Here is a 12,500-nt window from a genome sequence, read left to right on the forward strand (position 1 = left end):
TCCTTTTGGACGATCCTGAACCTTAAATTCTTTTAATGAACTATCCCATAAGTCGTTTATTTTGAATACCACAGTCATTGAGTGGCTTTCACATTAAATAGCAGATCGTAATTTTCTATGCTGAATGGTTAAGTCACAACAAGTATTTTGACAATAAAATAATGTAAAAATAAATAAAACTTTTATAAACCCTGTTGTCTTAAATCATTAAACTTATCATAACTAAGCTATTCAAAGTCAAAAGTGTGGAGTGGAAATGGACATTCAAGTTCTAATCAAACGCTATAGACTTTCAGGAAAATTCTATTAATTTATTCTTAGTATTTGTTAATTGTTCATCCTGGAATCGCTGTTATAATTTTACGCAGCGTAAAATTAACGCATTATATAGTATAGTATAATAATATAACATACCGCAATATATACACATAATATAACGCAATATAAAACCATAATATGACACAAGCTTGGGTAACGTAAAATTTTATGCTGAGTTCGAATCTACTTGGGACTGCATATGTTACGGCCATAATTTAATCCAGAAGAATAAATAGTACAACGCAAAGTGTGAAGTTAGTTTAGTGTGAAAGGTTTTACGACATAGTGTGGAAGAACAACTAGTGGAGTTATGAACTATTGGAGTATGGAAGCCATAAGCAGTGGCTAGGGACTTTTTGGAATTTTTGCACCAACTCCATTTTCATTCACAAATATAACATTATTATTTCCTTCTTACCACTTCGAGAGGGACGGGAAGTAAGTTTTGACGGTACGAACGGATGGATGGTAAAATTGGAGGGTAAGAGTAAGAACAACTATTTGACGTTATTATTTACGCTTCTCTGATAATTTTCAACGCTTTATGTGATATATTTACGTTTCTACGAGGCATGTGTCTGCTTTGTGTGTGCAATTATGTCTTCTGTGAATTACCTCTTCAATGAAAGAAAAGAGCGCAACATTTTCACCAATGTATGTTAAGCAGAAAAGTATTAGTTAATTAAAGTTTGTGAGAACAAAATTTCCAACGGCATCTTAATGACCAAGAACTTGGCATGGGAATAAAATCCCAACTAGTACGTCCTTATTGTGATGTCAGATCACTATGAGTTTACTGCCTTTTCTCCTGTGAATTTGGGAGTAACACCATCACTTCACGCACACTTATTGTACATTCCAACGATTTTGACAAACAACCTAAATACTTTGATCAGCTGTTTATGGGGGTCCGGAGGTGAATTTAAATTGCAAAGAGAGATTTAGGAAGGCTGGTTGAATCTATTTTTTTCCCCCAATTGCATGATTTTTCGTTTATTCTTGATAATAAATTTAGAAATTACAAGATCAGGGTCTGCGAATTTAAATTTTCTGATCAATGGAGAAATCTGACACCAAGGTGGCAACCGAAGCAAATACTTGACGAACCAAAAAAATGGACCGGACTTTCAAATAATTAGTTCTAGTAAACATCTTCCAAAATAGAACTGAAACAACTTCCATCTTCCATGCAATTTCTAAATTGATTAGATGACATATTCTTTAAGTCGATGTTGAAGTCACCCGTTGGATTATTTTTTAATTTGTCGGATGAAATTTGAAAAAGAATGTCGTTCAAAATTTGAAAGAATTCTGTCATAAATCCATTTGGAGATCCATGCTTTTTACCAAGTATTACCTTTTCGTTAGAATTAATTTTAATTGCAATATCTAAATTGACTAGAGGACATATCCTTTAAGTCGATGGTGAAGTCATCCACTGGATTATTTCTAATTTTTCAGATGAAATTTTAAAAAGAACATCGCTCGAAATTTGAAAGAATTCTGTCATAAATCCATTGAAGATCTATGTATTTCACCAAGTATTACCTTTTCGTTAGAATTAATTTTAACTGCAATATCTAAACTGACTAGATGACATATCCTTTAATATATATATATATATATATATATATATATATATATATATATATATATATATATATATATATATATATAATATATTCTCTGAGGCCAACCTGACTTTCATACATAATGATGATAGAAGGTAATAAGCTTACCTAAACTATGGATGTCAGGTGATTGATTTTTCTTCTAACGATAATTTCGACAGGACCTGTGCCTGTCATCATCAAGTTAATTCAATCGTTAGAAGAAATATCAATCACCTGACATCCATAGCTTAGGTAAGCTTATTACCTTCTATCATCATTATATATATATATATATATATAATATATATATATATATATATATATATATATATATATATATATATATATATATATATACTTAACATCTAAACTTAGAGCAAAAAGAAATTATTCCGTATATTAGGGGGGCCTCCTCTTCCTTAAATACTTCTCATTTAAATTCAGCTGCTGAAATAACGACTTTTTGCAATCCAGTGAAGTCACGATTAGTTCAGGAGCACTAAGGTGCTTCTCATTCAATTTTAACTGTTGAAATCACGTGTTCATTGCAATGTAGTGTAGTCACGAGTATTTCAGCTGCATGGAGATGCAATTCTTGGCACGGTAATATTCCATTTAAAAATATTACACTGTCAAGGCTATATCGGAACCAGAATTTCCGCGGATCGGGTCAAAGCGGCTTGTACAGGCTGTTTGTCAAAAGGTCAGCGAGTTGTCTAACAGGTATTTTATACACTTTACTTCAGGTGAATCACCTTTACCATTATGTACGAAGAATTTCTCGGCTCATATTTGGTTTATTTGCGAAACCCTTACTTTTTCAGGTTGGCTGGCATGTACGCCCCTGGAAAATGCCCCCCTCGAAAAAAATCTCCTGAAACTAAGCCAATACCCCCTATCGGAAATACCCTCCAGTGGAAAATACCCCCTCAGGAAATATCCCCCTTCAGAAAATATACCCCCGCGGCTGGTTGGTCTCCAATCACTTTCGACTTATAAAAAAAGGCTAGGATGTTTCTGTGACAATGAGGTGGAGGCGCCAATGAGGAAGGGGTAGTACCCCTCTTATACGGAATAAATACCACTCATTTTGTAGTTTAAGTTACTCTTACAGCGTAAACCAGAAATATCCCCAAAAATCATAAGGGAGTGGATATTATTTTCCCATTTTTGATGTGTTTAAAAGTCTCTTTTTTTAATAAAAGTTTTCTTGGAAAATTTTGTAGTGGAAATTTTATGTGGGGGGGGGGGATTTTCCGATATGGTTTAAGAACGGGTTGAAATTAAACAAAAACATGTTTTTTCAGCTGAAACTAAGGAATAGCATTAAAACTAAAAAACAAGCAGAAATTAGTCTGTATATTAGGGGGGCTACCCCTTCTTTGACCCTCGTTCTTTACGATAAATTCAGACTTTTTGTTACAGTTTTTTTTAACATTGCTCAAACACAAGGGCCTTTGATTTCAAAGGAGAAGTATTTCTCAAGAACTTTGAGACTGCTACGTAAAGAGCAAGGGTTGAGGATTGGACAGTCCCACACCCTTCATATACGGAATAGTTTCTGTTCGTTTCAAATTTTAATACTGCTCCTTGCTTTCAGTTGAAAAAAAAACAAACTTTTTTTTCTCTATTTATCACCTTCTAGAATCGTCACAACCATCATAAGCAAACTATTTAAAACTTAAGAATGCGGAATGCAGATAAAGATTCAACCTCTGATCAGGTATGGAAGGATTTCTAGAAAAGGTTTAATAATATTTTTTTCAAAACGTGTTAATTACTCATCCAGAAATTTCAGTTTGTTGCCACTTTATTAACTTTTTCGTAGCGTAACATAGACCAACTACCATAAAATTCTAGGGTTAGCTTGAGTCTCTTTTGCACTGCTTACGTTACTCATACAGTTTGCTCCGCAAGATCATATAAATCGAAAGTGAAGTCCTAACTTTTGCTAGTATAATATGGTCTGCGAGTGTGAAATAGCAAATAATTATGCAAAAATTTCAATCAAAACAGGCAAAGATAAAACAAAATGTTAACTATTCTGGATTGTATCTGAAAGAGTTCTAGGTGTTTGCCCTCTTGAAAATACTCCCTCCTTCTGGAAAATACCCCCCCTAGGTAAATTTCTCCTGGTAAACATCCCAAGGTAACTTTCATCTCCTCAGAAAATTCCCGTCACGAAAAATCTGCTCCAGCTCATAGTTCCCCCTCTCCCCCCCCAAAAAAAAATTCCTTATATTTCGTAATAACGAATACTATGTGTAAATAATGGGCAAACTGCAAAATTACAGCACTATCTCAAGAGGCTATAGGATTCATGTCATGCTCAAAGGCTTAATTGTTGGAACTTTCAAATATGCTGAATCAAAAAGCTGTCTCAAAATTGTAATCATATACCTTTGGAGTAAAAAGCCGTGGGAGGAGAGCTAGTTGTAGCCCTAAGATCTGTTTTTACCACTTAGAAATGGTATTATAATTTTTTATCTTGGTTTAAATGAGCCTTCTCCCAAGCATCTTGGACATTTGGGTAAATGCGATTACCTCTGGAAAAAAAAATAAATAAATAAACACTCATCCGTGATCTTTCTTCTGGCAAAAAAAAGAAAAATACAAATTCCGCATTTTGTGGATATTAGCTTCAAACGTCGTCAGTAAGGTTTTCTAATATGCTGAATCTGAACGTGGGATTTTCATTATGTTCCATTGACTTTTTGGAAATTCTCCCCCCCCCCCCCTTTTTTTTGAAAATCAGGCAAGTTTTCTCAGGTTCGTTGATTTTGATGGATAATATTAGATTTATTAAGTATAATTTTAGAATCAGCATCAAATTCCAGTTCTCTTGATGTATTTATTGTTATCAAAATTTTGTTTTTTTAGAGTTTCGGTTACAATTGGGCCGACTCTCTCCTTATTTACAGTTCGCTACCACAAACTCTTTGATTACGGTAGTATTATTGATTTTAAATTGACTTAGTGTGAAAGAACTTTGTTAAGTGGGAAAAGTCATATTCAAATTAACTTAACTTTATCAAATAGCATGTAAAATTACGTGCCTAGTGTGAAAGTTGTTCAGTAACAGCTATTCAGTAAGCAATACAAAATAGTATTTTGTTAATATTTTTACTAGCCTTAATTTTTAAGGGATAAATTTAAATTCAAGGATCAAAAATATGTAAATGGTTTATTCTTCAAATGTCCATTTTAATGAAACGGTAGATGCAATGCCAATTCCTTAAATTATAATGATGTAAAGAGTTCAAGTATCCATGATGGGGGCTCAAATCGACGCAGGTTTTCTACACCCCTTCCCTGCCAACCTATTATTAGACAGATAAGTATGCTCCAACTTTAGCCAACGTCAAGTAAGGATTTTCATTCTCAATAAAAAACAACCCAGGACCTAGCCCGATGCAAAAACAAGCCCTGTCTTGGTTTGTAGTCTTTACTGCACTTAGTCCTTCATTACAGTTATGTTTCTTAGCATCTTGTTTAAATTAAACAGATAAAATGAGCTGTTAATCTGCCTAACCAAAGGCACAAAAAGATCCGTCCCTCTAATAGCAGCCCCTATCCCTTAAAACCAAAAATTTAGTATCTACGAAAGCAGACTACCAAAACAGACTAAAATAAGGGATAGAAGAGGGATAAAGGTATAGGAAACAATTGCTGAAGCAATGGCAAATACACATTAATTGAAGGCACTATACTGTCTGTAACAATAATCAAACAGTTCGTGATAACGAACTGTAGTGAGGAGCGACCCGGCTCAATAGTAACCAAAACTCTAAAAAATAGAATTTTTATACCAAAGCTACATCAAAAGAATTGCATTTTAATGCTGATTTTAAATATATAAGTTTCATCAAGTTTAGTCTTACCCATCAAAAGTTACGAGCCTGAGAAAATTTGCCTTATTTTAGAAAATAGGGGGAAACACCCTCTAAAAGTCATAGAATCTTAACGAAACTACACCATCACATCTTAACTCATACCATCAGATTCAGCGTATCAGAGAACCATATTGTAGAAGTTTCAAGCTCCTATCTACAAAAATGTGGAATTTTGTATTTTTTGCCAGAAGGCAGATCACAAATACGTGTTTATTTGTTTGTTTTTTGTTTTTTTGATGAGCGAGAGGGCTCATACTAACTGAAATGAAAAGTTCTAGTGCCCTTTTTAAGTGACGAAATAAATAGGAGGGCACCTGGGCCCCCTCACACGCTAATTATTTTTCCAAAGTCAACGGATCAAAATTCTGAGATAGCCATTTTATTCAGAGTAGACGAAAAACCTTATAACTATGTCTTTAGGGACGAATTACTCCCCCACAATCCCCGTGGGAGGGGCTACAAGTTACAAACTTTGACCAGTGCTTACATACAGTAATGGTTATTGGGAAGTGTACAGACGTTTTCAGGGGGATTTTTTGGTTGGAGGGAGGGGTTGGAAAGAGGGGGATATGTTGGGAAACTTTCCATCGAGGAATTTGTCATGGGGAAAGAAAATTTCCATGACGGGAGCGCAGGATTTTCTAGCATTATTAAAAAAAAACACAATGAAAAAATAAATATGAAAAAGTTTTTTCAACTGGAAGTAAGGAGCAGCATTAAAACTTAAAACGAACAGAAACTATTACACATACGAGTGGTTCACCTCCTCCTAATACCTCGCTCTTTAGGCTAAAGTATTTTTAGTAATTTCAACTATTTATTCTACGGCTTTTGTGATTCAGGGGTCATTCTTAATGAATTGGGACAAAATTTAAGCTTTAGTGTAAAGAGCGAGGTAATGACGTGGGGGTAAACCCCTCATATATGTAATAAAAACATGAGAATACAAAAGTTCGGTACGTAAGCTAATTTATAAGTTACGTATATCTTTTGCTAATAAAAACATTCGTAAAAAATTAAAAGTTCTAGTTGCCTTTTTAAGTAACCAAAAAATCAGAGGGCAACTAGGCTTCCTCCCCCGCTCCCTTTTTTCTCAAAATCATTCGATCAAAATTATGAGAAAGCCATTTAGCCAAAAAAAAATATGCAAATTTCGTTTTAATTATTCCTCTGCGGAGAGCCAAAATCAAAACATGCATTGATTCAAAAACGCTCTGAAATTAAACAAAAAAAAAACAAGTTTTTTTAACTGAAAGTAATGAGCGGCATTAAAACTTAAAACGAACAGAAATCACTTCGTATATGAAAGGGGCTGCTTCCTCATAAACACCCCGCTCTTTACGCTAAAGTTTTTTACTGTTTGAAAAAGGAGAATAGAGAGAAAGAGTCAAACTTTAGCGTAAAGAGCGGGGCGTTGAGGAGGAAAAGCCCCTTTCATATACGAAGTAATTTCTGTTTGATTTAAGTTTTAATGTCGCTCCTTACTTTCAGTTAAAAAAACTTGTTTTTTTATTTAATGATAACACAGGATTTACATTGTGCGATTCATGTCAAAGTGTAGTTATATTTTACCATATTATCTAGCCAATTGTCAAGTCATCCTTATTCTAAAACTGTACAAATTTAGTGATGTTAATGACTTTTGATGGTTAAATCTAACTGGACGAAAATTACATATTTGAATTTAACATGAGATTTAAAATTTTTTAAATATGCCACAGGTATTTACTGGCAGTGAAAAAAAGCACACAACAGTTTGCACTGTAAAAAACGACAGAAGTCTATAAGTTAATGACAATTGGATGGAAAAAAATTGACTTGACAATAGGAAAAAATTGCTGAAGCAATGGAAGACACCATATTGACTGTAACCATAATGATAACATAGGATTTACACTGTGCAGTTTACTTTGAAGTGCAGGTATATTTCACCATATTATCTAGCCAATTGACAGAATAAAGCAAAATCAAACGACTGATATGTGTCATCAAACTAATCGTTCTTCCACCTATTCCCAGGCTGACACAAGACCTCTTTGGTTTTTTTCGCTTCACAGTGGTGCAATTGCTGTAACTGACAAATTGCTAGAAAGCTAAGGGAATGATGTGCAGCAAATGATTTTGGGTAAAAACATGTTAGAAATTTTTATTGAGCTCTGTGTAGTGATTAATTATCAGCTTTCAATCACAGTTATGTGTTGAAAAAAGCTATTATTGGCTGAATAAACATTGTGCTGTAATGATAGAAGATGATCAACTGAACTTGGTAGCATTTCGGCCTCAGGTGTCGGAAGCTATTGAGTAAAAAGGTCCAAGAATGGTAAGTACTACTCTTTCGGACAGAGATTGGGAGTCGGATTGGCATATATGTAGCTGTGTTGTGGATTCTGAATTTACAGGCAAAGCTTTTCAATTGCTCATAGTCTTGACTTACTTGACTTAATGCTCCTGCCGAAATGCTTCCGGCGTCGAGAGTAATGCTACATGGTGCCTCCAATTAGACCGGTCTCTTGCAAGGATGCGGATTTCCTCCTGAATATTTGCCATGGCTAATTTTCAGTTGTCAAACCTAAGAACCATAGCTAGAAATTATACCAGTTTTACTTTAATGAATGGGCTTCGTAGTGTCAAATGGATTAACTCTGAGAATTGGAACCTCCCTTTAAGATGGTCTCACATTCAAAGTAGGTAAAATTGTGGAAGGAACGTCAAAAATGTAGGTGAGAGGAACAAAGTGGGTTACTTAGATTACCAGCTAGCTGACTCAACTAGCCAGGCAAATACAATGACCGAAAACTTCTATAGAACGTTTATCGAACCTTTACTCCTATGTGCCGAGGCATGGAAGTTTTTTGCCTTGAATAGATTTTCGGACAAGGTGATAAAGAAACATACTACTTTCTGTGATTAATTCTGATCTCTGCTTTTTTTCACATACCTGTAAAAACAAGGGTTGATAATGATGTGGGAAAATTTTTTGTGAACCTATCCTCTAAGATATTCTGGTAGACTATGGCTGCTAATGTGCTGAGCTGAAAAGGAGTATATGATGAACACCTAACAAAGCACTCCGGGATGAAGACTATTGGCAAAAACATGGATACTGAGTGGGCTGGACCTCCACTTAGTTCTTTCTTGCAGTGGGAATAAGCAGATGGAGCTGAACAGAACAAGAGGGTAAATATGCTTCAGATTTCTTGCTGTTGGAAGCCCTCTTTGGTATTTACTCTTTAAAAAATTAATTTTAATTAGGCTATAATGTAAAATTTCTGGTGTTTAAACAGTCCCTGGGAACGAATTATAAGTGAAGAGCGATCCGCATGAATAATAATTGAAAATTTAACAGCGGAAGCTCTAAAAAACTAAATTCAAAGAACCTTGCTTTTATCTTTGTTTCATATAATTAATGTTTATAAAATTTTAATCTACCCATCAAAAGTCTTAGCAAAAGTGAATTTACAGAATTTTGGATGAAAAAAAGAATCGTCCGCCGATTTGATCTGATTTTAATGAATATTGAACCAGCATGCCCGGGATGCACAAAGACCCACCGCCAGAATTTTTGAGTTTCTAATATGAAAATCCAGGGCTGCTGGTACTAAAATTTGGCTGTTAAAAAGCCTATCTGTCGAGTTGCCTTTTTCAAATTCAAAGTGCTTGAATGAGTGCTGGGACGTTTCCATGCCAATGACAGGAGTAAAAACACAGAAAGCTATGCTGTTTTTGCAAGGAAAATAAATGGTTAAAACTAAATAATTTTCCAGCCAAAAACTGTTTTCACAAGCTGGGAAATTGTTTTATCTTTCTTTTTTTTTAGAGAGAGAGAGAAGTTTATTAATATTAAGTAGAAGACAATACAAAATACAATTCAAAATCGAATTCCAATACACTTAATTTCCCTCGAAAGGCTCCATGGCCAGAGAACAAGGGGGATAAGAACAAAAAAATAATATACAAACAATAAATTCAATATAGGCAATATATTTATGGGGAATACAATTTAAGCAACAACTAGAAAGGAAAAAAAGTGTTTCTGAACTTACTACAATTCATTATCTTCTTTGCAGTAACTGCATCATGGAAAGAACCAATTCCTGGATGGGTCGACTCTTTAGGTGGGACAACTGGTTGGTTTGCTGGATCCGCGGCTGGAATTTTTCGCACCATGTACTGTCATACACAAATGGCGGTTGACTTGATCCCGGGTGAATTTCCTGTTAATCTAATGGTCACTTCAGCCTGGGATGCACTGAAGCAAAAGTATTATTTTTTTCATTTAATTCGATTTGAAAGATTGCCAGTATTGCTCAAAGAATGCATTTCGAAAAAATCGATTACCCGCAATTACCATGCTTATAGTAGCTTAAACGTAACGTAAGGCTATTTATCACTATTTTTACCATTAAATATTAATATTTCAGTTTATTTGAAAGAAAATCATTATTAAATTTTATTATTAAATTCAATATTAGTATTTTTATTTATTATTATTCAATATAATGTTAAATATTGTTAAAATTTAATTTTATGTAAAATATTACGCTATTATAAGCATAATTAATATATTTCAGGACAAAATAAAGTTTGCCTGATAAAAATGCCCCTTAAAATGCTTAGAAAATTTGTAAAGACATGGAAAAGTTTAATGAAAAATTCATATTTTAATCGATTGAAAAATTAAAAGTTAGTAGAACGTGGATTGTCGTATTTTTGAAAATGTACTAATAATCGGACATGCCTTTTGAAACCCAAAAAAAAACCCTGCAAAAAGTTTTGTATCATGCAGGAGCTAATCGCAAATAGTGCACAATCTAAATATACTGTCATTAATTTTAAAAGTATGTAGAACATCACACAAGAATAAAAAACAAACCCAAAATAAGAGTTAGCCAGAAACACCAAAAAATTACTCAGAGAAACATAAAAAGGTATATAAAAACTCCTTAAAAAGCTTTTATATTTTGAAAATGTAGTGTCCCAGATGTCTTCTACTGACAATAAACTGTGCTTGTTTTCTTAAGCGTAATAAATTTGCTTTAGAACGTCTCTATATTTAGATGTAAGTCTTATGTATATGTGCAGAAATAATTCAATTGATATCTTTATGCACATGATAGAGGCTGAAGGCCCAAGCTACTAATCATAGAAAGCGAAGGGAAGCAGATGAACGGATAAAAAACCTGTAAGAAATCGTCTCTTGTTTGTTTAAAGATCAAGACTCTAACCCCGGCAGAGAGAAGGAGGAGCCCATTTCCACCATAGGTCATCTGTAAAGACTGAAGGTAGGAGCTGCTAACCCTAGTGAGCAAAGTGAGTCGAAAGATATGACACAAGTTCAAGAAGTGGATATCCAAGAGGTCCATAAAATAATTATTGTATTATTTTGTAAATTACTCTTCTTTTTCGATTATAGTCGGAATTTTCCTTCAGAACATCTCTCTATACATAAGGGAGGACCAGACGAAGTAGTGATCAGTGTGTTAAGTGAAAACGCAAGCGAAAAATGAAAAAAGTGAAAAGAAGAGAAAAAGTGAAAGTTAGACAAGGGGAAAATAAGAAAGCTGATAGCTGTTGCCCTCAAAATAATATTTCTCGGCGAGAATTTTGGCAGAGTGAATTTTTTCAACCAGCTAATGCTTATGCATTAGTTTGATATCAATTGAAATACGAACAGGAACTGATAAAAAAAAAACTGTTTCCATGGAATGTCAAGGTTGAGCTTATAAACTAAAGCTAGCACTATTTGATGAGAACGAATACATAAAACTTAAAACAACAGAAATTACTACAGACCAATCGAGTGAGGTAACCCTCTCGAATCCCCACAAATTTTCTGCGTCTTTTGTGCTTCATGGAAAATAAGCATATCAAGAAATAATGTTATTACATTATAATAGTATAATGCTGTTTTAAATTCTATGTTTTTCTATAGCAGTAATATAAACAAAATGTTTTGTTAGATCAGGATTGCAGCATTACCTGCCATCTAGAATAGAGTTAATCACAGATCATAATGCTTAAAAGTTACAAAATGGGTTTTAAAGAAACTATCTGGGGAAGATTGTTTTTGCAATTGCAATGTAATTAAAATCATTATACATTATTCGCATTCAAACTGGCAGTAATTCGCTATTATGATAATAATATTTGATCAATTTTAAAAGAGAGACTAAAATCCTTAAAAACTACATCAAATTGAAATAAAAAGGGCATAATTAATTTTGAAAATTTCAAGTCATGTTTTGTAGTTGCATCGATTCCATTTAGAAAATCATCTTCTTAACCATTCCAAATAGTTTTGTGTGACCGTCTTTTTGAAGTTGAGAGTTTAAGCCATCTAAAGAGTTGTTTCTTGTTTTTACGGTTGTTTTCCGTAGGCAATATTTGTCGTCTTTTTCTTAAATTCTTAATAATCTACTATATACTGATTTTCTTAGCAGAAGCCAACAACAAATCAACCCTACCGTTTTCTTAGCATCTACTGGCCAAAACCCAGTAACCTGGGCTCAATGTAAAAGCACAATGTATCCTTTGATGTTTGAATATCCGTTTAGTAAAGCTGTGTGGCCTCCAACAGGAAGCTTCAAGAATAATACCCTTCTTCATCGAGTAGATCAGTTCTTATACCACATTGCCCCTGCCTATTTACTAGACGGTGCTTTTCGTATTTGTGGCA

General features: G+C 34.0%; 1 protein-coding gene across 2 annotated transcripts in view; it reads left to right on the forward strand.

Moving 5' to 3' along the window:
* Window positions 1–12,500, forward strand: part of LOC136025321 (putative fatty acyl-CoA reductase CG5065) — a 65,869-nt gene that overhangs the window by 42,703 nt on the left and 10,666 nt on the right. The window contains exons 5-6 of one of the 2 annotated variants that reach the window (XM_065701229.1): window positions 9,892–10,084; window positions 12,262–12,500. The exon at window positions 12,262–12,500 is cut by the window's right edge and continues 10 nt beyond it. In XM_065701229.1, the coding sequence (XP_065557301.1) occupies window positions 9,892–10,084; window positions 12,262–12,500 (432 nt within the window). The remainder of the gene's footprint in view (window positions 1–9,891; window positions 10,085–12,261) is intronic. The other variant, XM_065701230.1, reaches the window with a different exon arrangement.

Source organism: Artemia franciscana, chromosome 3 (genome assembly GCF_032884065.1).
Source record: "Artemia franciscana chromosome 3, ASM3288406v1, whole genome shotgun sequence".
In the NCBI taxonomy this organism is placed as follows: Eukaryota; Metazoa; Arthropoda; class Branchiopoda; order Anostraca; family Artemiidae; genus Artemia; species Artemia franciscana.